This window comes from Perca flavescens, chromosome 6 (genome assembly GCF_004354835.1).
Source record: "Perca flavescens isolate YP-PL-M2 chromosome 6, PFLA_1.0, whole genome shotgun sequence".
Taxonomy (NCBI): Eukaryota; Metazoa; Chordata; class Actinopteri; order Perciformes; family Percidae; genus Perca; species Perca flavescens.
The window spans coordinates 22,010,942-22,037,537 of NC_041336.1; the positions used below are offsets into that span (position 1 = coordinate 22,010,942).

Here is a 26,596-nt window from a genome sequence, read left to right on the forward strand (position 1 = left end):
GACACACTGCCGCCGAAGCTCAACAGACCCACAAATCGCAACAAAGGTTTTCAGTAAACAAAAAGCACACACATACTATACACGGACATTTCTGTGCAAAAGTACAGCAGTAAAGCAGCTTACACCATCATAGATCATCAATATGCATCGTTTAGGATTCATGCAAACCATATCTCTTGGCCAATCCCCAAGTAGAAAGAAGGCAACAAACAAACCAAGAAAAAAAGAAAGAAATAAATGATCCACCCTCGACTTACAAAGCACATTGAGTTTAAAGAATGTGTTAGCCCCCTCTGCTAGCACAGGACTGTAGGCCTGGCAAATGACTCTCTGGTTGTGATGCTGTGAACTCAGATTCAGGGATAGAGAACTGTGCACTGACACACCACCAAACTGAGCCCTCTTGGGTGGCTGCTCCACTCCCTGGAACCTAGGACACAAATTGAATCCAGCAAACCCAATCAACAGGGTCAAGTTCACCAAACAGTCATGCATATTGCCACATTTAACAGGACAAAAACACCAGTCATTAGCCACTTAGCCACATTATTTTGCAGAAAATTGTTCTATCAAGATGCGTCATTGTCTGCTATAGGCCTTTCCACCCACTGCCTTGCCAAACCTGAGTGCGCCCAAGGTCCACGAGATGCTGGCCTTGGGGTTACTGCTTCCAGACTGGCACTCCAGAGAAAGCATCTGACCCCGACGTAGCTCCTGCTGTTTGGTTGAGATCTTCATACTTATTGCTGTAACTGGAGAGCCATGGATCAAACAAGAACACACAATCTTAACTTGCTTACACTATCAAGATGAATAGTACAAAATGATGCGGCTGAAAATCTGTTTGAATGGGTTAATACCAAATCAGTGTATGTGATATTATGCTTTTCTCTCAGCTGAGTTCAAATTAAATAAAGCTCAGCCTATGTTTGTGTGTTAGAGCTCCAGTCTAACTTACAGTTAACCATGAGCTTAGTGTGGGCAGAGATTGTCTTCTTTGCTTTATTTGTGGCATCACAGCGGTAGGTGGCCATGTTGTCACTGGCACTCAGGACCAGGACCAGTTCTCGAGCCACACCGCGATCAAAGGATGTCTGTCTCAGTGCATCGGACAAAGCCTTTCCATTCTAAAACAGAAAGAAAGGATATTACACAGAGGAATGTGTATGTACTCAAGACATACAGACAGAAATGTTTACGGTACACACTAACCTTGAACCAAGTCAGAGTCCCAGGGGGATTCCCTCCAGTGGAGAAGCAGATGAGATGGACTTTGGTCCCTGAACGGAGGGGGACATCTTGAGGGGGAGTATCGAGCCACACCTTTAGAGGTGGGTCTGTGGTTAAAAAACCCCAAAAACAAACAAAAAAAATCAACAAGAGTTTGAAATTTAGTAGAATATTTAGTTTACTAAGCCAGTTGTTTATACTGGATTTGTTTGTATTTGTATTTTATTAACCATCACTGGAAGTCAATATACAGAATATATTCAATTTCAAAATCTGTACAGAAAATATTTCCTCCAACTCAAATCTCACAAAGCAGACCTAGAAAAAAAGTTGCACATTTTATTAAGAATTATATATTTGTCAAGAGCTATATTTAACATATTTTTTTCTCATTTCTTGACACTTAAGAGTTGTAATTACAATTGACTCCTCCTCAACCACAATGGATGTGTTTTTGATAAGTGCTACCAAATCAAAATTTCATTTTCCTTGGTGATTTATGCTAGTTATGTTTACTAAAATAGAACAGTTTAAAGACTTAAGCTTTTATATTGAAAGTTATGTCTCCCTGTTTTATTTCTAGTTTTGTTATTATGGTGTTATTTTTGTTGGTTCATTTGTATATTGGTTTGTTTATCTCATCTCTTAACCTCTATACTTGAATAAGTAAAAATAAGTATATGGTTGGTCATGAAAAATTTAAAATATGTGTACACGAGATTCTGAACACTAATAAAATACAGATTAAAAAAAATTAAAAATAAAGACTTAAGCTTACTTACAATAAACATTGAGTATAGCGTCTTGGGACTTGGAGAAGTGTGTGCCCTTGTTGAAAGCCTCACAGGTGAGTTTCAGCCCATTATCCTCCCGGGAGACCACGTGGCTCATGTTGGATATGGTTATCATCCCACCGTTGTCTCCCTGCAGACACAAGGCACACATGACAGTTCAGTCGGGGGACAGACAGCCTTGGTCTCTGGCATTCTCAGTCTTAGGTGAGAGTGAGGGGGAAAAAAAAATCAGGGGGAAAAACAACCCGCACTGGTTTGTCTTGGTGAATACAGATGGCAAATTAGCTGCTGTAATGACTGATGTGGTGCATGGTCTGTGATAAATAAGCATATTCATCTGACTCTTCTGCTTTGCACACTGTTATCAATTGAGCAAAGCATCATTTTGCACCTGCCTGATAGTGGTCATGCCTGTGCAGCACATCTGGTTATTAAAGCCATTATTGTGGTGATTACTGTAAAAGCCACAGTCAGAAAGACTAACAAAGACCCTGGACAGGAGCGTCAGTCTTCATTAACCTCACACTGTTTCAGATGCATTAAGGCTCACACACAGCATGCTGAGTGCCTTGTGTAAGATCAAATGAAAATGCTGCTGCCAGATGAATAAAGAGCTTGTTTAATAATGCTCATCTTCTGTGTCAGCTTTTATTCACTTTGATCTTATTAAAATACACAAAAGAGGAGAAGGGCGACAGAATACTCTTTTTGGAATCGGCGGCTGATTCATTTGCAAAGCTGCAGCATGTCTATTCAGACACGCTGCTCATGGTCATACCGTTTCCTTTCATCTGTAAAGGTTCACGAGGTCACATTTCATTTTGAGGATTCTTTTTATTCAAGGGGAAGCATTTTAAAAGTTTTTTGTTGGTACCCTAAAGGCAAGCTTGACTGAAGGACAATTCTTCTGCACTTTTGAGCCTTTTGCCTTGTGTTCACAAAAAAAGAAACAAAAACATACCCTTTTTCAGTATTCTCTTTAAACTGGCCAGCATGATCACTAGTTATAAATCAGAATATGTACACGGTCTGGTGCCTTTCAGAATCAGAATCTGGTTTATTGCCAAGCAGGTTTTCAAATACAAGGACTTTGCTTTGGTATTATGGTGCATAGACAAGCAACACACATATGGAATAGAAAAGATTACAATAAAAATATTAAAAAAATCATATTTAAAATTTCTAAATATGTGCAATGTAACAGTTTAAAATAAAAGCTAGGAAGGAATGTGCAAGAATATATTCTAGGGCAGAGGTTCCCAATCTTTTTACAGCCAAAGACCCGTTACAAGATAGAGAATATACCTCATATACATGTCCCTTGGGATAATTTGACGTAGTCTATTTTTTACACTTCTATAGTCTTAGTTATGTTATGTGAAAGAAAAAAACAAACAATCAAAGAGATTTGTAATACATTAAAAAGGAAATGACATTATATTATACTGTATATATACACACACAGTTTTGCAGATTCTTAGAGTAAAGATAAAATCTTATTCATTGAACTATGAAGCTTTTAATCACAAACAAATTATATTTCTTACATTATAATAAATTAAATGAATGAATCTGAAAACCTTTCACAGACCCTCTGGCAGAACACCATGGACCCCACTTTGAGAATCACTGTTTTAGTGTGCAAAGGTTCATAGTATTAAAAATAAAAAGAACAATGTACAAAGAGCAATGTACAGAGACAATAGTCCAAAAAGATCTCACTCAACATCGACGGCTCCATCGTCATCTCCTCCACCCAGGTCCGCAACCTCAGAATTAACCTCGACCCCACCCCTCCTTTTCCTACCCCACGTTAACCAGGTTACAAAATCTGCCTTCTTCCACCTCAATAACATTACCCGCCTCCGGCCCTTCTTCTGCCACTGCTGAAACATTTATCCCCCCTCATAACCAACAAGATCCTCAATAAACTCCAATACATCCAAAACTCTGCAGCCCACATGCTCACTGTCACTCACCGCAAAGACCAAATCACCCTTGTCCTCCAAGACCTCCACTGGCTCCCGGTTAAACGGCCTCCCCAACCACATCCCAGAGGCCAGCATCCTGCCTATCTTTAAAATAGCCCTGAAAACTCACCTATTTTAACTGGCTCGGCACAGCCAAGCCAGCTAGCCGAGGCTCCTTACCACGTTATTTTTTTCCTTTTCTTTATGATCTTTTATTCTTCTCTGTAAAGCCACTTTAAGTACCTAGAAAATCACTTTATAAACTTGATTTATTATTATTATTATTATTATTATTATTGACCGATGTGAAGACGTTAATGTAATGAATAGTGTCTATGGCGGAAGGGTATTTGGTTGTTCTGCATTGTTTTTGTCTACATGCTTAGACCGATAGATTTAAACCTTGTGCTAATTGTGTGCTGTGTAGTCCCACCTCTGTGATAGTTGCAACACTGCTGTTGAGCTCCTTGTAGCCCAGCCACCAGCGGATCTGAACAGGCGGATTACTGGAGGTGGTGTAGCAGTTCAGAACCAAGTCCTGCCCCTCGATGGTCGTGAACTCACCCAACAGTGTCACCTCTGCAGGCTCAACTGTTGCACGCACGCACACACACACACACACACACACACACACACACACACACACACACACACACACACACACACACACACACACACACACACACACACACACACACACACACACACACACACACACACACACAAGTCAGAAAAAATATCAATTTTATTCGATTTGGCCTATGAATAGTACATTCAACAGCTACCTATTCTGATCACAGTAGCAGCGCAACTATTTTTGGATGTGAAACACAGAGCTGTATCAAGGTTGAGAAGGGAAATCACTTTGAGTGGCAACTTGTTTTCTCAGGAGGTTTTCAATGTGGGTTTTTAAAGTCTGCTTCCTTTTAACCACAGGGGGAGACGGGGTACAATCGCTGCAGGCAAAGTGATGCAGCAGCATGAAGCCTTCGGGGGAATACAAAGACTGGGGACTGAGCTGGCAGACATGGGGAAGGAGGGGTCATGTATGTAAATCTTTATACGTATTTGCCACATAAGACAGAATGGGATGCATTTGTGCATGCCACACACAAAGACTGTTGAAATTAAGCAGGTGCCGTGAGGTAAAAGAGCCATATTCATATTACACCAGTGAGACGTATTCTGTGCCCTCCAGCTTCTGCCTGTGCCTAGAGCGCAGTCAGCAGCTCATTTTCAACATCCCTGAATGGATGACTGTGAGGCATGGCACCAGGGTCTGTCTGTTGGGGGCTTTGTGAGAAAAGGAGAGGCACAGGAGTAACTTACTTCAGCCACCTTTACATAGCATGAGCATGAGATTTCTGCAAGGACCCATCCTAATTCAAAGCATATTTACATAAAACAGGTGCACCAATCACCCGGTGTTTAAAGCTCTGACTTACATTGTCTGGCTCTGTAGTGGAAATCAGGCTAGGCTGCTGAATATTAATTCTGTATTTGCTTTATTGTTGCTGAAACAAACATTTTATATTCAGAGAGAAAAGTATAATCTATTAACCATTGGCGTTGGTATCGCACAAAGTGTAGGCTTTACTGCCTCAGGATTGTGCATTGAAGCAATTCAGCTTAATTAGCGTAGCAGCTATGAAAGAGCATGCAGTGATACTAATCTGGAGGCAGTCAGAAATATGGTCTGCAGCCATAATAACCATTAGTTTCATTAATGATATTAGTATTAGAATTTATGCTGGGACAGCAAAATAATTGGTTTTGGAGGTAAGACTATTATATTCCTCTGCCTCATGCTCATATCCTAAATAATCCATTGCTTAGTGTAGGTGTGTGTGTGTGTGTGTGTGTGTGTGTGTGTGTGTGTTCCAGAGCTGTGCACTATATTCAGCATAATCTTCACTCACAGAACACAGTGATTTTGCGGCTGACAGACAGAGGTGACAGGGACACCAGATTGACGCTCTCACAGCACAGCACTGCCTGGTTATCTGCGGGGGTGATCTTCAGGTAGAGGATACTGATGGACTTCTGCGCCACAACGTCCTTTTTCCAAGTCGTGGACAGAACTTCTCCATTCTGACACACAGATGAACACATGACATTCAAAATAAGCAACATCAAGAGAATATGTTTGAATAATTGCACGGCCCCATATTGTGCACGCATAGAACAGCAGTAGCCAGCAGAATAACAGAAGCCACTAACTTTGGGATACTTAGACTGAAAGTTGTTGAACTAAAATAGCTCATTTTGCCAGAGTGACAGTGTGTTACAAAGCCTCCTTAACAGATGGTGCTGAAGATTTACCTTGGTCCAGTGGAGAGTGGCTAGGGGGTTTCCACCATGAGACACGCACTCCAACACGAGCATTCTCCCCGCTTTGACTTCCGCTCTCTCCAGACCTACAATAACTGGAGGCTGAGGCGGGACTGCCAGGAAACGAGAGACAAAAATAAAAATGGACTTGAGAAATGCAAACGGCATAGAAGGTGATAGAAATTGAAAGAGAAAAAGAGAAGGGATGTAGTAACTTGGGAAACAGGGATGGAGTGACTATCAATAGGATAACATAAAAAAGAAACTGCAATGCGATGAAAACACTCTTGGCAATTGAGTATGGAGCATTCCTCTTTGTTGAGACAAGGCCAATAAATTGGGCACATTTAACATGACTGCGGTATAAGAGGTCCAGATCTGATGAAAACATTAAGTATTAAGGGAGCAGTGAGCTGGATCCAGTCCATAAAGCAAAATAACAGATGTTCAAACAGTAATAAGGCAACGTGAAATATGAATAAATTACAGCCCCCTTGAATAAAATATACGTAGTAAATAGAGGAGGACAGGCCTTTGTTATTGCTGCAATTAGTTTCAGAGGGCAGTCTGCAGACCCCGGGCCAGTGTGACAAATTGCTACCTTGCTAATAATCTGGCTGGCTGAAAATGGCCACCGCGCTGGCTTTGATGGGCTGGCATGCTGAGTAAGACTGCAGTGGTGGTCCCAAGTTCTGCAACATTAGCACTTAGCACAGAGCCCATGTTGTTTAATACAGAGCAGAAAGACAGAGAGGAAGGGAGGAGTGCTCACACTTATTGGTGGTTGTTAAAACAGCGGCAGCGGCTTCTAATGTGGAGGAGTATAGATAGAGACAACATTAAGGTGTCTAGTCAGTCTGTGGATAATACGGCAGTTGAGCTGGAGGGAGCGCTTGCTGCTGAAGGTGTCAGCAGCTTTGCTCCACTTTAATCAACAACATGATTTAGGCCTGGGAGAAGCAGGTGGTTAGACTCTCAGGCCTAAACAATCAATTACTTCAACTGACCAACAGAGTAGAAAACACTAAACCAACTGTAGTAAACAGTAGCTGCGGTGGCACACTGTTTAAGGATTCAGCAACAATAGCTTTCACTGTTGCCTTGCCAAATAAGAGGAAAAAGAAAGGAGAGCCAGAGACAGCATGTGTGTCAACTCACCTTTGTGTGCTGCAGTAACAATTTTATTATACAATATCAGGCAGTTTGTGATAAAAACATGAAAGAAAAAGCAACAGAAACCCATCCTGCCTCAGTGGAGTCTAAATTTGATTTGAGCTGATGAGCACAAAAGTAGCTGGGATAGTTTTGTAGGATTCATTTTTATTAGATGTGTTGGCCTTAGATTTCCCATATTAGTTAATATAATGTTAAACAATTCAGTACTTGAAGCCTCGCTGAGATAATCCATCTCAGTTGGTCTAATAAAGGGTTGGTGTGTTTTGGTTCACATTGGGGAAATAAGACTAAGGGTGTAGATAATTTTAAGATTACTGAATAAAACAGTAAATCTAAACTAAACTAATTCAAATTTAATTGCAAGGTTGGTGTGTGATTTTACACTGCGGTGGATACTGTATTGTGGTTTTACAGTAAGAGAACAGCCTAGAACTCCTGCGTTGGTCGTATCAATCTCAGCCCAGCAGGGGCAGCCTTGTGAACTGAAGGCAGTCACACTAATGTTATCCTCAAGTAGGTGTGAGTTTGCCTTAAGGTTGAATGTTTCTCCTTGGACCACTAACACAGACTGAGTACACAAGGCCGGATACCTTTGGGCCTCCCCGAGGTTGGGTTCCTGTGTGGTTGAGTGTGTTTGTACACAAGGGTGGGTTTTTTTTGTTTGTTTTTTTGGAGAGAGAGAGAGTGTTGACTGTCAGTTTACAGAAAGGTTGAGACACTCACATTGCACGCTCATGGTCATTGTTGTCTTCACAGGCCAGAAAAGGGCGGGATTCTTGGCATGACATGCCAGCTGCCTCCCGTTGTCAGAGCTCAGAGCGGTGACTCTTTGGGAGGTAACAGAAAGACAAAATGAGAAGGATAAAAGACTTGAGCCAAACATAGTGCTAAAGCTCAAAAAACATCTAATCATGGCTATGTCTCACCAGTGGTAGTAAAAGTACCAATACATTGTAAACATACTTGGTAAAATGTGCTTAAAGTATTAAAGTATATGTACTTCTTTTTGTAGTAAAGTGCCTCCTGGCACTAAGCAGCATGTTTACTGTTGTACAGTAGCTGATGGAGGTGGATCTCGTTTTCACTACTTTATATACAGTTTGGTAGTTTATTTCAGTGGTTCCCAATCTAGGAGTCACGCGGGGTAAATTTTCTAGCTTTTTCTCTAGTCTTTGCTCTTTTTTTTTTATATTGGATAGTTTGGGAGAAAAAAAGTTATTTAAATAAACCATCTCAGGAGTTTAGAGGGGGAATGCCTTTTTGGTAGAAGTGCTAAAAGTCACAGACATCTGAAACAAAAAGCCCCAGCTATACACAGATTTTTTTTTTATAAGGTATCACAAGCGTTAACGGTTGGGAACCACTTGCAATGTGTTTTATAAGCATATCATGTGTTTTTCCCCTTAAATATCTTAATTTGAAAAGTAACTAGTAACTGTAGCTGTCAGAGTAAAGTGCAGTGGAGTAGAAATTACAATATTCACCTGTTAAATATAGTAGTAGTTGTTAGTAGCATGAAATGAAAATACTCAAGTAAAGTACAAGCACCTCAAAATTGTACTTAAGTACAGTACTTGAGTAAATGTAATGTCATGTAAATGTACAACACAGTAGTCAGCAACTTTCTATCTAGTCCCTTCGATGCAGTGGATTTATTCTGAGCTTAGTTTATACTTTCATAGTTGATGTCTTCTATATCAAATTACAGTACAATTCAAGCCTAACAATCACACATGGCCCACTGCTGCGAACGCTCAGTGTGAATATGAGGAAGGAGCATCAATATTACTTAAGACCTAGGCTGTTCTGCAATAGAGCCGAACAATGTTGCAGCTCCTCAGTACCAATGTTATCTCAGGATATGACAAGAGGTTATTATCTTTGACACAGAGGAGACAAGCAGGATTAAAGTAATCTATGGCCCTGTTTAATGTATAGGCACCTGGCGACCGGCGAGGATCGGATCTATCTCGCTGCCGGAATGTAATTTTGTGTATTTGACAGAAGCTAATTCAATCGCACAGTGCCAAGTAACAGTTTGCTGTGTGCCGAAATTCATTGCACTCACTAAGAAAGAGGGAGAAAATAAGAACGGTGTGAAAACAAGGGAAACAACAAACAAAGACAGACTTAGAGATATTGAGCAGGTCGTTGAGAAAAATGAGTCTGGCAGGCGGGCAAACACATACGTTACGTCAGCATGCGTGTTCAGGAGCTTATCCTTTGAGCCAGACATATTAAAAGACTCTATACCTGTCAGCTCGACTCCATCTAAAAGACACAATGGTGGGGGTGGGAGGGAAGGGAACATAAAAGCGAAAATGTCTGTTTACATTACAATTACATGTGTAAATTTGTTCATGTGAAACAAAAACATCAGTGTTATTCTCATGTGGAAAGTAATGAGCATACCACTGTCTCAACCGGTCTTTGAATTGAAATCAAATCAATGTTGAGATTACAACATGACGAACAAAATTACATTTTACTGAACACAATATTCTGTAGACACATTCACACCAAGAAAAAACATCTCTCCCTCTCCGTTTCAGCAATATACAGTATAATAGATGTGATGGGGGAGCAGAAGGCAAAAACAGAAAATGTTGTAAACAACTAATAACTTGTGATACATTCACTGTACATGCATTTGTAAAAGTCAGTGGAAATTGGAAATTCAAATCGCAGGCTATTTCCTCCCACACAGAGTCTGCTCCTTTCAACTCTGCCATTCGAAGACTACGAAATAAGAGCTCTTTATTGAACTTGCGCTTTTACTCTGCAATGTTTTCATGTTTTAATATTCAGGTTGCGACCTATCGAGTTCCCAGAATGTAGATTATCGGAAAGGCTGTTGCCCTTTTTTTCTAACCTGTCAAGTTGACAATCTCTGTCACATTTATTGCAGGTGAAAGGGGTGACTCACCTTTATAAAGTGTGATTTCAGCCATGGGCTTTGCATCAGGGGCGATACAGGTGACAACGTATTTCTTCCCTGCTGTCCAAGGTGTTGCCATATCCACTTCAAAGTATGGCTTGGAAGGAGGAACTGAATGAGAGACAACAACAGCTCAAGTTTTATATTTATCACATCATTAACCTCATAGTCATCACACTAATCTTTGGTTAGAGGAAGCTGGCGCTATCACAGATGGATATTAGCTTATGCAATGATATGATAATAAGCACTCGCAACATTTGGGAGTGACTGGAATATCACGCTGTCAGCTTTTGAGTGATTTACTACAGCGAGGTTTGATGTTCTGTTGAGTTTGAATACAAATTGTGGACAAGAAGAGAATACAGAGATGAAACCGATCCACTGCTAATCTATCATAGCAAACACCAAACATTTCTCTTCTCTGATCACCCCCAAGCTAAATATGTGCTTTCTGGACTGATCAAAGCAGGCTTCACTTCTCCACTGTTCTACTCTACACTCCTTTTATCTGACCATAAATAAGAATCCCAGAAAAAAAACATAGCTTTTAACACAAGGGACAGGAAATTGTTGGGCAGCAAATTGATAAATCTGTCACCAACTAGACTTCAAAGGGATTTCTGCAGATCGGTGAGCCACTCTTTACCAAGACTATCTGTTCAATCATGCGCACACACACACACACACGCACACACACTTCAGAAACCTGTTTGTCTGTTGTGCCAGCTTTTAGCAAGTGGGAGAGCCTGTAGAATGACAAACTATGGTTACTGTTAAGGTTGTTTTTCTTTCATCAGAGATCAAGTGCAAAGGCTGCCTGAGTTCAGAGACAGAACTGGGAGTAGGAAAGTACAGGAAGGATACATGTGTGTGAGAGAGACATGAAAGACTGGCAGAGGAGTAAAGAGATATGGCAAGAACGAAAAGTGAGTGTAAGACAAGCTGCAGAAGGGAGCAGGGGCACGAGGATAGCTGCTGCTGAATTTGGAGATAAAGCTGCTGCTATTGTGCGTTTAAACAGCTGGACCACAACAGCAACCAAACCAGCCAGCAATCACGCTCCTCTCCATCTCTTTGGCACACAAAATCAATTCCTGGCCACTAGGAGGAGCTGTTGCTGTGTGCAGAGTCTCCCATTGGCTCCAGTCTGCTATTGAGACAAATGAGATGTGGCTGCAGCTTCAAACTGATTTAAAAGAAGCAATTGAATCTGTGTGGACTGTGATGGGTTACCCAGAGCACTGCAGAGGCGCGCGCTGCAATAATGAGATGCATTTGTTTGTTTCTCCCCCCCTTCCCTGAGAAGATGACTGGGCCATGCATCTATTGACAGCCCCTGCACTCTCAATCTACTCAGGCCCGCACAATTCAACATAGGCGCATCACTTGTTGTGCTCGAGGAGCGTCTGGCAGCCTAACCAATCCTAAAATAAGAATAATGATATGTTCGCAAATGAGGCAGGCAGGTATCTAATTTTTTCCGCGCTCGCTCATGCTGGCCCAGTCTTTATCTCTCATTCACTCCATCATCCTTCTCTAGCAGCCCAATCCCTCCTCCCCCTCCCCCACTCCCCCCCACTATCCTTCTTGACCACTGCAGTTAAACTGCAGAAGTGTGGGGGAAGGTGTGTTCCACTTGGGAATTAAAGGCTGCCATCCATCACATCTGCAAATAATGTGACCCAATCAGCCCAGTCGGGATGAACATTTGTACAAATGTAATAGCACATGTGGACAACAACAAAACACACTCTATTCAATTTACTAGACATGCACTCAGAGCAAAGAACAGACAGCAAACAAGCTGTTCTCTTAATTAACTATTTCTGTCCCTTCTTTGTCTACCTGCCTGTCAGCTTTTTTATTTTGTCTCCCTGTCTTTTCCTCTCTGCTTTCTAGCCCTATCTCTCTTATTAAGGTATACGAACACAATAATAGATAGGCACACAAAAACTTGCTCAGACGGGAAACGGTGAGCCGCAAAATTAGATTCATAAGACAAATACAGACGGATGGATGGATAAGGCAGATAAGAAGAAGATTAGCAGACACACATCAATATGCATATCCACCTATCTTTCTCTCTCATTCACATACAGATGCACCACACTCTCTTCCCTTCTTTGCACACAAACACCCAAAGATAAACTCAAGTCTACAGTGCACGCAGATCTGCATGCACAAACACACTGACACAGGTGAGCTAGTGTGCAGACAAGCTACATTCTCACTTCAATCTAAAAACAGGCGGCAGTGTGAGCACAGTCTAACATGTATTACAAAGCTGATTCTCAAGAAAATTTTGGAGAAGGCCCAAAGGATAAAACAGTCTCTGAAAAGCTTATTTTGCCAAATAAAGAGAATAATGGAGACCAGATCAGACTTCTCAATACTACACAGACGCAAATCATCGGTTTTATCTCTGGAAGACAAAGATTGGCTAAAGCCACACATCTACGCACAAGGATATATTTTTATACTTGCGTGAGCAAACACACACACACACACACACACACACACACACACACACACACACACACACACAGGTGTGTGATCTCTGGCAATGAAAGCCCAGCTTTCCCCTCCTCTCTGTCTGCTCTGTCCTGGGGAGAAATGGAGCAGCAGCCCCATCTCCCCTTGCCTACGGTCACACCACTTCTTCCTGACCAACTACTTTCGTCTCTATTAGTTTTTGTTTTGGGTCCATTACATAACAGTTACATTTGTCCACATCCATGACCATTTACAGAATATATTTCACACACACACATACAAAGATGGAAAATCGACCTTATTGATAGATTTAAAAAAAAAAGAGGAGGCAGAACATTTCATTCATCCCTTTAGTGTCTCATTTAACTATTTAGCAGAGCCTCCTTTGCAAATTGAAAAGCCCCTGACATCAGTCTGGCACTGTATTATGCACACCATCACACCAGTGTATAACACACTGTCCTCTGATGGGGTTATATCTTTTAGAACTTTTCATGAACAAAGATGAATAAAGTCACCATGTTATACGTTGCTTGTGCCCCCATTTATAAGTTGTTCCATTATTTTTAACGGGGAATCATAAAATGAAGGCTCATTATATACTCTTCAAGTGTTAAACTCATTATCTACCGCAAAAACCTCACCATAGCCCTGGTTCCTAAAATGTCCTCTAACCTCCAACCAACACTGATAATAAGCTTACACACATGGGCACACACACACACACTCATACACACATATCTCTGTAAGACCCAGCTATGGCAACTGAATGAGTAACACAGTCTAAAACCAGAACACATCAAATAACTGTTTTGAACATTAGCAGGAGGCATCAGTACAGGCATGCAATGCGGTGAGGGAGAGAGTTGTTCATTAATAGGATTAAATGCTAAGGCTAATGGTATAAACCGAGACACAGGATGTGTCAGGTATGTGACAGGCACAGTGCAGGGTAAGTTTTAGAAGAGGAGGGGGTTTCAGCGGAGGGGGTAAAGGTTGTTATTGTCATGGATTACTCACTGCCACTTGATCTGCCTATTGCAGTAATCCCCTATCTGAGCTCCGCAGGAAGGCAAAAACACACAGGAGTTATGTTGCACGAATGAAAATGTCTTGAAAACATCTCTTTGTAAGCTCATGGATGGGGCTTATTGACATTTTTGCCTCCGTCCCTGCTATTCACTGCCTGTAGTGATCCATCTTGAATTAGCCAGTCATGATAGCACTCTCTCTGACCCAAGAATCCAATTATACGACCAGCAATCTCAGTTTTGTTTTCACATTCCTCCCCTCTCCCCCACTGTATCTCCTCCTAAAGAGTTTATAGTGTTTTGATTTGATGCAGGGCTTGATGGGATATGGCCATGGTTGACTGGCCAGGAGTGTGGGGCCTTGGGAGCTGTAGTTCACTGATGGAGAAGTCCGTCGGGAACTCGTCAGAGACAGCGCTCTTCAAAAGGATGCACAGTTTCCAGTCCCAGTTCAGCACTAACAGGAGATTGAATTCATCAGCTCATTATGAAGCCCCAGATTAGTCACGTATTTTGAATCAGTTGAGTTGGTGGGGTGGAACAAATGACCCTTTAGGACCAAGGCTGCAGAGTGCTTTTTAAGTCAGTAGCTTCACTCTTTGCCCTTTGCAACAGTGCAGCTGCAACTGTCCATCTTAAACAGTCAACAGCTGGAAAGTGCTCCCAAGACACTGAACAAAAACAGCTGAGATTTAAATCAGTCAGTCTAGCACACAGGAGGAGGTTTCAGTCACGGTAAATACGACTACCAGTGATCCTTGACGCAACACAAACATAATTCCCACACATTTTGACCTTTTCGACAAAGCCAAAGGCGATTGCGTTGACTTTGTGTATGTGGGCGCACATGCTATAGCCATCTCAGAGGTAATACATGTGGGAGTCAAGCCTGCTGTGGCTGCAGGTGTAGGCCTGCTGTAGGACATAAGACTGTTGCAGTGTAGACTAGAACGTAGCCATTCAAAGGAGACGTCTAAGGCCTATGCCTCTTCCTATCCCACACCACCCGCCATCCCTCCCATTGATGTCAGAAAAACCTGCTTTCTTCCCAAAGGAGAGTGAGGCCACTAGAATCACCACGGCAACCCCCTCTGAAAAAAAAAAAAAAAAAAAAAAAAAACACCTCTCCATGGTCACCAAAGAGAAAGCCGGAAAGCGAGGGAGAAATTTTGCAGAATGGGGAGGGGGATGTAAGCAAATGAACTGCGCCTGGAGAAGAAAGGTTCTTTTAGAGTCCTTTCCCTGCCACATATGGGCTTGCTCCCACAAGCATGAGGGATTGGGAGAGAGAGAGAGATACCGGTTGTAATAGAGTGACAACAGGTGGTCTTAATGTAGTCGCACAATTACATCTATTCCAGCCCATGTCTGAGTAGGAACTTTTGAATCACTGGTTATAATTTATTCCTGTGAGAGGGAGAGACATGGATCACCCTGAGGCTTGCCAGGCTGTTCTGATTTTATATTGCTAAAGAATATAAAAAATCTGCATGGTGAAAGCCATAGACCGATTGGAACATGTGGGGATGGCATAGTGCTTGTTTATGAAGAATTAAATACCAGAAAAAGTTGAAAAATTGTGACTTTCCTCACATGCTTACGTAAAATGTGATTTGCACTTAAAAGAAAACCGCTGAGTTCTACTGTACCAAGGACACTAAGTGTAGTCTCTACATTTAAGTGTGCATCGCTTCAAATTAGTTATCTTAAGCAAATTAAAGCTGTTTTTTTATCAATATAAATGAATATTTAACAGCTCTTTATATGCTGATTACCGGTCAGGAGGTTATGTATGTCACTGGAGTACTGAGGATGCTCACTGTGCCTTATTACAAACATCATTTTACAACATTTGTTACTCTGACAAAAAAAAAAAATACACGTTTATAAGCCCCCACATGCCCTTTGTTCACACTTGTGCTCACTTAGCATGTTGACCCAGACTGTACTGGAAATGATTGCTCGACTGCTCTCAGACCGGCCCACTTGACATTCATAGGAGGCGTCATCTTCCAGTTGGGCCTTCTCAATCTGAAGGTGATACTGCCCTGGAAAAGAGATAAATTAGACACATTATGTTGTGATAAGGATGTGCTCACTAAAACCATGTAAATAATTACAAAGACAAAAAGCTCATTTATTTTTCTTCTCAACTCTCTACTGAATATACTGTAATGTGGCTGTTCAGAGTTGTTGCTTGTATATTGATAAGTCCCTCCTGCAGGCCCTATTTCTTCTCTGTCTGAATTTTAGGCAATTTTCCTATTTCAAATAGGAAAATTGACAATATAAGAAATTTGTACAATGACAGTCTGGCATTTCAATTCAATACAGTAATATGCTCTACAACTTAGCGACATTTGAGTGTTTGATTATAAATAGACTATTTTTGTATTTCTGTAAAATTGAAACATCTCACTTGCATGCTGCTTCATGTGTTCCATTGACATGCAAGTGGTTGTCTATACTCATAGCAGAGGCATTTTGTTTTAGAATGACTTTCAAGCATGGTAAATGAAATCCAATCCCAGATTCACAACGCCAACTGAATAAACTGCCAGGCAAAGTCCTTCTCTTTGTATCTTTCTTCTGATAGTCTGGCATGCAAAAAGGGCTTGATTTGTTTGATGCATTGCCATAACCTGTGGGGATTAGATGATGTTCAGTGTTGGTTTTTCAGCTCCTCATTCTCTGGCTCACAGCCTACTAACGTGCAAAATAGTATCTTGGTCTGACAACCACACAGGCCTAAAAATGCATGTGTCAAGTAAGCTGGCAAGATAATTAACACCAACCAGAAGCAATTTTAACATCTAAGTTATCATTGAGCGCAGAGAGAGAGAGAGAGAGAGAGAGAGAGAGAGAGAGAGAGAGAGAGAGAGAGAGAGAGAGAGAGAGAGAAAGAAAGAAAGAAAGAAAGAGACATTAAAGTTATTAATCATATTCTTCTTTCCTGGAATTACTCACAAAAGTGCAATCAAGTTGCAGAGTGTGTATTTATGGTAGCGGAGATGGCGGATGGCTGGATGGATGTATTTATTTCAGCTAGGGCCTTCACAATTTTGGGATACAGTATATCTACATAGACACAAAGTAAGCTGCAGAGTATATTCTCCCCTCTGCAAATCTGCATTTGTGCATTGGCCCTTAAGCTGGAAACACATAGGGCCTAATTTACTAACACTAGCGCAGTTTGCTCTGCGTCTGTTTATGCGAGTTCGGTAATAGCGCACGCTATGCTTCCAGATTTTGCGTAGTATTTATCAACCCTGACACCCATCAGGCAATCAGCGTCTTTCTCCGCCCACTATACCGTAAATTGCGCTGTAGCGAAGATGTACTTGTGCTAGGATATGGCTGAGTGCAGATTGCGATATTCCCACTGCTGATGCTATGACTGTTTGAAATGATCCTGCTGCCAATATTTGTAATGTAGCGAGGAGTTTAACAACTGCTGGAACGGGATGTGAACGCTGAGTGGGAGATTCAATTTCATCTTTGATTTCTTCCAGTAACTCTAATATTGCATGGCTGCTTGATCTGTAACGCTAAATGATGTTGTGTTCACTGACAAAGTGTGATTCTTATGTTAAAAATATTTTCAGCCTCGCCTATGTCTTCGTCTTGCTCAAATTACTGTTGCCATTTCACCAGCGGCATAAAGGTCTACGAGGAAACTCGATTGCGGCTGATTCAGACCTGCTTTTAAGAGACGGAGAATTTCCCCCGCAGAATAGAGTCGCGCTCTTACTGACAGTCTTTGTAAATACCACGGAATATATAATTAGGAGCACTTTGCGCTTATCCCCCCACGTTTTTGGGTGGAACTCCCACTTTACCCACGACCCTCCCACAAACGCATATTGAAAGCGCAACTTGTCTCTTCTCGCTCATGTAGCAGACAATCTGCGATTTTACCCAAGTGCGCCCTGTTTGTAAATAGCCCACATCGGTTACGTCCGTCTTTGCGACCAATTAGCGCCTGGAAACGGGCGCAAACGGCTTGATAAATCCAGCCCACAGTGTTATGTTGTTGGGAAAGGACAGTCCCAATAAAAAACTAACAAGGGTAAATTGTTGATCTTTATTCAGAGAACCTGTTTGCATCACTCAGTCAACCAAGTATAAATACAGTAAATACAGTGTTAATATTCATATGTGACTATGGTTTACCACTTTATAAATGCTTGATATTAGTTAGTTGATATTCTTTAAGAGAACTATGCAACAGTTGCAGTACATGTGATGTCATATGAACTGAAGTTACACCTTGTGGACCAATCATTGAAAGTAAATTAAGAAAAACCGCAATGCTTTGGTATTTTGGCTTCAACAACCTGTTTTATCTGTTCTTCTGTGTGCTTGTCTTTACAGAGCAAATTGTTGGGCACAGCAAATCCTAGATCTAGGCTTGTGTGTTCATACACATTTACTTTATTGTTTCCGCTTGGGGAAACTAAGGGTGCTACATTTACTGTAAGTATATGTAGAAATCAACGCGGCACTCTCCTGTTTTTGTGAATTCTGATTTCAGGCTTTTTAAAGCATCAATAAACATCACTGATGGTGACAATCAGTGAAAATGGGTAGCGTATCAAGTGCAGTCAAGTGCCATTTTAAATGATTTTGCTCTTTTTCTGTGCAGAGTAAAGTGATTGCATACATCAGTCTGCAGTTTCTTCTCCTGGTAAAGTGTACCTGCACTGATGGGTAGTTTATTCATGAGTGTATGTTAGAGTGTTGGACAGCTTGTGTGTGTTTGTCGTCCTTGTTTTCATGTGTATATATTCTTACTTTGTTGTTGCAGTAAAAAGAGGCAAGGATTTTCTTTCTAACCCTGTACCTGCTGTAATGCTTACTGTAATTTGCTCACTGACAATTAATTAGCTGAAAAACAACATTTTAGCATTTTGTACGTATGCTTTTATGTAGACTAACTCTAGGCGTTAATAAGCATCGACAACGTGTGAATAGGCATCTATGCAGTGTTTATGTGTCGCTTGCGGTCTCCAACACTGTGCAACTGTGAAATGTGGCTTATCTAGTTGCGGGCTGACCGTGAACAGATGCTCTTCTCTTACTTGCGATTGCCTTCTAATTGGCTATTACTTTTTATAGACTGTATAGACTATGTTGCAGATTCTGCAACACACTTTATTCCCTGCCGCATTTCACTTGCTTTAATTTATATATTTTTTGGCTTAATATGTGAGTGACAGCGAGGGGGATGTGTAAGAGGCTGTTGACAACCACATCACCTCCTCACTCCCAGATGCTCCCTGTATAGAGAGCCAGTGTGCCATAAGGTTCCCGTAATGTCTGTGTTGCTTTATTACAACACTTTGAAGCCATAGCAACAACATCATCTCATTTACTTTTAGAGTAGCCAACATCAGGCTGTACTGCTTCCTGAGCTGACAGCAGCACTTTATAATTAGAAATATGAACTATGTCACAGGAACATAATGAAGTATTCAGGCTCAATCTAACACTGACAGATTGTTATTGTGTTACCATTTTTGGTACATCATACTTCCTGTACCCGCTCCACATCTCCACACATCTAGTGTGTGCGCCCACACAGTAGCTTAACCTTACCTTGACCAGTGTTACTGTATCTTATTGCACTCACCTGGATTTTCTCAGCTTCTTTATTCTATGCCAAACCCATAAACTGCAAACCTCATTCAACCATAGGCAATTTATGATGACTAATTCTGGTGTCTTTTTTTAGTGGTGCTTTTATCAGACAAGTTCATTTATTTAGCTTGGGTAGGTCCATCAAAGCCCAATAGGCCATAGAACTTATTCTGTGCGTTTACCTTTAGTGGGGTTTCCAATCATGCTGTAGCGTGGAAAGCCTGGAAGGCTTCTCTGTGGTCCCAGTAGGAGGCCATCTTTCACCCACTGCACCGTCCCTGAGGCCCGCAGCACCTCACACCTCAACACTGCTGTGGCTCCCATCCGCACAGTGAGGTTCCTGGGCTCAGACCTGAAGGCCTGCTGGGCATGTGTGCCTGGACACATAAAAAGGAGGAGGAGGAGGAAAGGAGTTAGAGTGTAATGGTAGAACAGGCAAGGGATGTGATGGGATTTAATGTAAAGAGAATGGAGAAGAACAAGGACTGAGTACGTGTGAGGAGTGTTATGGAGAAAGTCTAAAGAGTAGAGGAAGCACGACATAAAACTACACCACAGGGACGCAGTCTTGTGGTCTTTTGACTGAGAATGCGCCCCGTTGTGTCTGGCCACATTATTCATCCTGGCATATGTTTTATTGATGGGAAACTGCAGTGATACGGCCCTGAAAATGAGTCAATAAAGTAATTACTGCGAATTAAATCCCCCCTCGGCCATGCAGATAGGGTATTGGGAGGAGGGAAAAAGCATGGGGTATCAGAGACCTCGTTCACCTGCGGTTTTTCTTCAATGTCGATGTCCCACCAGCTAATTCCCTCTTGGAAGAGTAATGATTATCACTTTAATCCCCCTTGTTTGTCATAGGTGGGGTTGGCCATCCTTCAGCCAGGCTCTTAGGTGACATTTTGTGGTGCAGTGCACTTGAGTCAGGAAAGTAACCTTAAAACAGGCCACCCATGAGCCTCTAACTGGGGGCTAGGATTATATGATTATTATACATATGGGTTTATGAATAAATTCCATTCAAGGAGCCAAACGGAACTGCATACTCCAATTAATGCCTAATATCCAAGTGTGACTCTCGTTTAAACAACGCCCCACAGAGAAGCCAGCCTGATTCCGCTGGGCTGTTTGAATCTTGACCTTCATTGAAGCAATGACCAAGTTGTTTGTGAAGTGCATGCTCTGTTGCGTCTGACAAGATGAGTGAGAGGCAGAACTCTCAGATCAAGGCTGAACCAGTCACCTCACGTCAAATATGAAGGGCAAGATTGCCCATTACAGAGGATGCATACAAACAACCAAACACAGGAGCACATTTGCATACAGTTTACATAAATGAATACTCAACAGCGATCTTCAGTGGCTTCCAAAATAGTTATACTGCATTATTCTGCGAAATAGAAATACTCAATACCATATCAAAATGTAGTGGATAAGACTTCTCATGTCCTAATGTGATAGCATGCAACTTTAAATGAAGAAATAGCACAGTATTCTTCTTACAAGACAAATAAATACAGTTTTATCTAATCTTACAAGATGAATTCATGAGCAATAGATGGAACCCATGCTCAGTTCATCACACACAGAGGTTTTGCTACTAAAGCTGTCATGGGACATGTTCTCTGTAAAAGGGACATAGCTCGCTTGCTAGTTGAGATATTGAAGAAAGTTAAAAAGAGTTTTTAGCGAGGACAAGTGTTGCATGTAAGTTGAGCATGTAGTGCTACATAAAGTTCCATAAAAGCTTATCTTCCACTTTTGTGGTATTCTGTACAGTTGTTAACAAAAGAGGAGTGAACCAAGAGGTAATGAACATTATAATTATTACCTGAAGTAATACTGCAAACTACTTTGGTGTTACAGTTAAGTAAAGCTTTAGATTGCTGTGTAACTGGCATTATTAAGTTACTTTGCTGAATTAATTGCTCTTCTCTGCTTGTGCTACTGTCACATTTTGGCTGTCGCCATCTTGCTTTTTTGGAGCCAGAAGTGACCATATTTGGATGAGAAGGTGGAGCAAAGTTATCCAATATGGTTGCTAGCTGTTAGTAAGGTGCAGAAGTGAACAGCTGACTCCCTAGAGTGTCTTTTAGTACAACCAAACACTGAACAAGACATTTTAGGCAACTAAAATGTAACATACAAAGCATACCTTGTTTTATCGTCTATTGTACTCTAAATGGGACCATCATTTACTAAAAACTACCAATTGAGACCATAAACTCGTTAGGAACCCGTTTATAGAGTATCATTCAAGTGAGAAGCAGGGTCATTTTTTTCATACACTTCTATACAGTCCCGTGGAGTCGCCCCCTGCTGGCCATTAGAAATAATGCATGTTTAAGGCACTTTCGCATTGGCTTCACTTTTCAGTTTTCAGGCCCAAAGGTTGTTGCTTGACTGTTACTACATTTTAGCATGTCACAGATAAACATTTCAGTGGTTTTCTCACTAAATTAAAACAAGTTAATACCTCAACATGTTTGTTGTATCCTGCTTGTGCTCCGATTTCACCACTCTCTTCTCCCTCGGCCAAGCTCCCTAATGATTATCTTTGTGTCTTTAAACCAACTGAGTCAGTTGAAATAAAGTGGAATTCGATGTTCCATTATCATCAATGGCCATTATCCTGCATTTTGCCACTTGTGACCACAGTGTTGAGCCTAAGTTCCAGCATTCATTATTTTTTGGGGGCCTGTAAAGCTAAGTGGAATTTTAGAGATGGGTGGTAATCTGCAGCGAGTTTGTCACTGTGAGCGTCCCCTTTCACATTAAGTATTTGACCCATTGTTGATATAGGAATATTAATGACTACAAGCGGACCTATTAGAATGACCTGACTGACACACATATGCACAGGTGTTTCATTTGAGTGTCCCAGTAAGCCACGCCAGAAAGCAACCATGCACAATACCACCAGGGTGGGAACTGCAGCACCTAAATGGAATGCAGTCATCATTAATTCATGTTATTAATTACACCTGTGCTTTCCTGCTATGACCTGTCAGAATGTCTGCCGTGAAATATTGATTTCCATTCTTTATTCAAGACTGGATGTCTACAATTTTATATGCATGCAATTTCTCAACCCTGATTTCTACATACATTTTTAAGATAAAAATATTGTATGTATTTTGTTTAAGAGTAGCAAATTCTTCCCAGACAATATTTCACAACTTCTCTAGCTACAGCCTGCACCTCATATACCTATATAGTGTTATCGAAATGTGTCTGCTGATGCAAATGTTGTTTAAAGCTGTATCTTCCTCTCCAATCCATAAGGTAGTAGTATATATGATTAAGATCATATACCACTATGTTGTCAGATTATGTTTAGCCTTTGAACTGGAAGCCAAACTAATCACCATGGAAACTAGTCAGAAAATACTGTGCACATAATACCCAGTAGCAGAAGTGAAATTATGTTATTTATTTTCTGTACAACTAGTCAATGCTGGAAGTGAGATTAAGAGGAACATACAGGGTATAAAAACCGCCAAGGATAACATGCACAGCACCATACCGCTCACGTTTGACAGATTTACCTTGACTTAAACAACAACCCTGGTAGAAAAGTCACTATGGTCACGTTTAGGCAGTATTCAGATTAAGCTATTTGCATAAAACACTAATACCCTGAGTTCCCCTGTTACCATGAATAAATCAGTTACAAAATGTGTTTTTCTACCTGTTCAAAGAAAGAAATGTCCCCCAGCAAAAGAGAGTGAAAAGATGCACCAGCTGGTTTCCTATTTGACTAAGCAATAACAACAGAGGAAGGTTACAATGATGATGTTAATAGTTGGTCCTGTTCACCACCTTGATTTGCTAGCTGATGTCTGATTTTCTCATATGCTGAAAAAACTAAAGTGAAAGGAGAAACATAGAATCCAGAGCAAGCCCATTGATACGGCGGTAAATGTGGTATCTTAGACAAGATTTTGACAGTATACGATTAAGAGATAAGTATAATATTAACCTGGTTAGTTTTACTTTTTTTACTTGCATTCACAGAGAAGGCAACTCATACACATACAACTCATACACATACAGTAGCTATTATGTTAGAGTGAAGATTCATCCAAGCCTTCAATAAAGTCAAGGTTCTCACTGCTCAGCTGAATGGGATGAACATGGAAGGGACTTGAAAAGGCCACAGTTGCTGTAATGATAGCTGTATGGTGACATTTGATTCTCTTACCGCAGATGAGGCAAAGAAAAGGTAGAGCTGAAAGAGACACAATCCATGCTGACATGAAGTCCATTTCACCGCTGACACCTGACCTTCAACACTCCTGGAACAACCCTGGAAACAAGACACTACATGAAATATACTTAACATAAACTCCATGTATGAATATAGTAGGCGTATGCCTTTAAGAGGCAGTTGTATTGAGTCCAGCAGTGTAGTATAAAAAAATCTTTAGTCTTTTACGTTTGTTTTACTTTCTGACAACATACTGTAGCGTGTTTGCAATACTCTTTATTATCAACTTTACTTAACATCAAGTCTCACAAGCCTCTGACAAGCGCATGATTACAGCAGACAATCATCAATCAATCAATCAATCCTGAATTAGCGTGCAATAAAAACAAACTTTAAAAAGCCACAAGGTTTAAGACATCAGACAGGTTAAAAGATCTTTGAAATGATCTTATTACAATTTCAATGGTACACATTGTGTAATTTGTGTTTTAGATGGGAAGTAAATGCTGAAGAACTTTCTGTGTCTGAGTGGATTAGTTTGTTCAGCTAACTTTAGTCTCCTGATGAGTCACGAGGAGAGCACAGTTTCCCCAGAACTGTACATTTGTGGCTTCTTTCAGCATTTCATCTGGCTTCTCTTAGCACAATAAATCAGGATCAGCCGAGGGACTGAAGAACAGAGCAGATATGATCTTGTGTACGTCCTGATACAGGGCAAATAGATACCTTTCAAGTCTCTGCAAGTAGATTTAGTTTTTTACACAGCACTTAAATTAATGGAAACCAATGGCCGCATGGAAAGCAGGAAATGCCTTCAAGGTGTAGAAATGGCAACATGATGTGAAAACATCAATAATGTAAATGATATAGTGAATAAATAAAATGTGTAGTGAATAGAGTGTCTATACAGAAACACAGCATTGGACGTTTTTTTTCCAAAGAGCTTCAAACTACTTATGTTGATAATTTGTGTCAATGCAGGAGGTGACAGTGTCTCCTACTGTACCTATAGTTACTGTAATGCTGGTGTATTGTAACCATGACCACTTCCCTAACCTTTGTCAAGAGTTTTAGTTGCCTGACCTTAAAATACCATAACAGCAGCATATTTTATTTGCAATGGCAGTAATGCTAGTTGCCTAAAGCAGGGGTCTTCAACGTTTTTCAAGCCAAGGACCCCTTAACTGAAAGAGAGACGGAGCAGGGACCCCCTACTACAGGGATCTTCATCAGGGGCTCCATGATCCCTGGGGGGGGGTCCTCAGAGTCAATGCAGGAGGGCCTCTAAATTATTGTGAGGTTTTGTAAAAAAATTAAAAAGTCCTAAAGTGAATCCAACATATTATTATCAAATATGAATCCCCACTGATGATAGGCTTACTGGCCTATAGGTAAGGTAGTCCCTAACGCCATCCCAAGATACAGTGTAAGGATTCACAGTGCTACCTGTATGTGTAACATTAAAACATGATTTATTAAATCATGTTAAAAATGATTAAGCTATTTTAAGAACTTAGTATTCTATGCAAAATATGTGTATAAAAAAGGTTTCAGGCGGCCCCACAGGTTTTTTTAGGCCCAGTTTAATATGCAACTTCATTTTATCAGTGTTTCCTCTATGTTTATTTTGTAGTGGCGGACCACCATGGCAAAATTTCTGCGAACACGGTATCAGAAATAGGGCTGTACAAAAAATGTAGTCGCGGTTGCCTTTTAAATTATCCTGCTGCTCACATTGCAATTTAACAACAAGTAGAACTATTCAGAGGTAATTGGGCCCGTCCAGTTTAACTCCACATACTGTTAGGTTGATGTAGTTTATTGTCAAAACATTCACTTTCTTCCGAGTCGACTATTAAACGAACCGCTCCACTAAAAACCTCACCGCGGTGGGTCCGTTCTACGTGTAGACCTGTTGTAGATGTTACGTGCCCTATAGTTCCTCAAAAAATACAGTTCAATCACAACTGAAAATATGCCTCATTGTGTGTGAATAGAGGTGAATAAATATATTAGTTTGTGTTGCAGCCAAGTGTCCGTTCCGTTCCATCATACGTAAAACATTTGGCGGCGGGGCGTGGGGGTGGGGGGGTTGTTGTTCGGACAGACCTGCCCCACTGCTAAAAAAAATCCTAAAGGAAACACTGATTTTATAAAATATATGTAGTAAGGGGTCCCTGCTCCGTCTCTCTTTCAGTTAAGGGGTCCTTGGCTTAAAAAACGTTGAAGACCACTGCCCTACTAAATATAATGTAATAATGTGATAATAATATGTTGGATTTGGACTTTTTAATTTTAATTTAAATTAATTAATAAATTACAAAACATAATAATTTAGAGGCCCCCCCCTGCATTGACTCTGAGGACCCCCTAGGGGTCATGGACCCCCTGTTGAAGATCCCTATAAACTATACCATAACATTACAGAGGTTCACATTTTGTTTGGGCATGACGACTTGTTGAGTACATAGGTTAAAGCATGCGTCCGGCATGGTCCTTTGAGAAAGCCATGCCAGAATTTCTGTCAAGTGAATTTGTTTTTGTTTATTTCCCATGGATACATGCAAGTAGATGTCAGGAATGTGCCATGCTCTTGGATGGATCCCAGGGACAGTTTGGAATTAAATCTGTAGGCCGTGCTGTCTGTGCCCATTGCATCCAATACTCTTCCTTATTTGACCTGCAAGAGCCCTCTGTGGATTTGTCAGTTTGTAATCACTTCAATTTATCTGCTGTAGGAGTGGAACAAATAATAGTGATTTACTTAATTGAAAACT

The 26,596-nt window shown here is 40.9% G+C and overlaps 1 protein-coding gene across 1 annotated transcript in view; it reads right to left on the reverse strand.

Moving 5' to 3' along the window:
- The window catches only part of nphs1 (NPHS1 adhesion molecule, nephrin), a 67,799-nt gene that overhangs the window by 12,913 nt on the left and 28,290 nt on the right, over nt 1-26,596 (reverse strand). Inside the window, 13 exon segments of the mRNA XM_028580132.1 lie at nt 258-430; nt 623-752; nt 959-1,127; nt 1,213-1,337; nt 2,013-2,154; nt 4,428-4,585; nt 5,914-6,085; nt 6,317-6,438; nt 8,225-8,328; nt 9,691-9,772; nt 10,428-10,550; nt 15,892-16,014; nt 19,789-19,983. Coding sequence (XP_028435933.1) covers nt 258-430; nt 623-752; nt 959-1,127; nt 1,213-1,337; nt 2,013-2,154; nt 4,428-4,585; nt 5,914-6,085; nt 6,317-6,438; nt 8,225-8,328; nt 9,691-9,772; nt 10,428-10,550; nt 15,892-16,014; nt 19,789-19,983 — 1,818 coding nt within the window.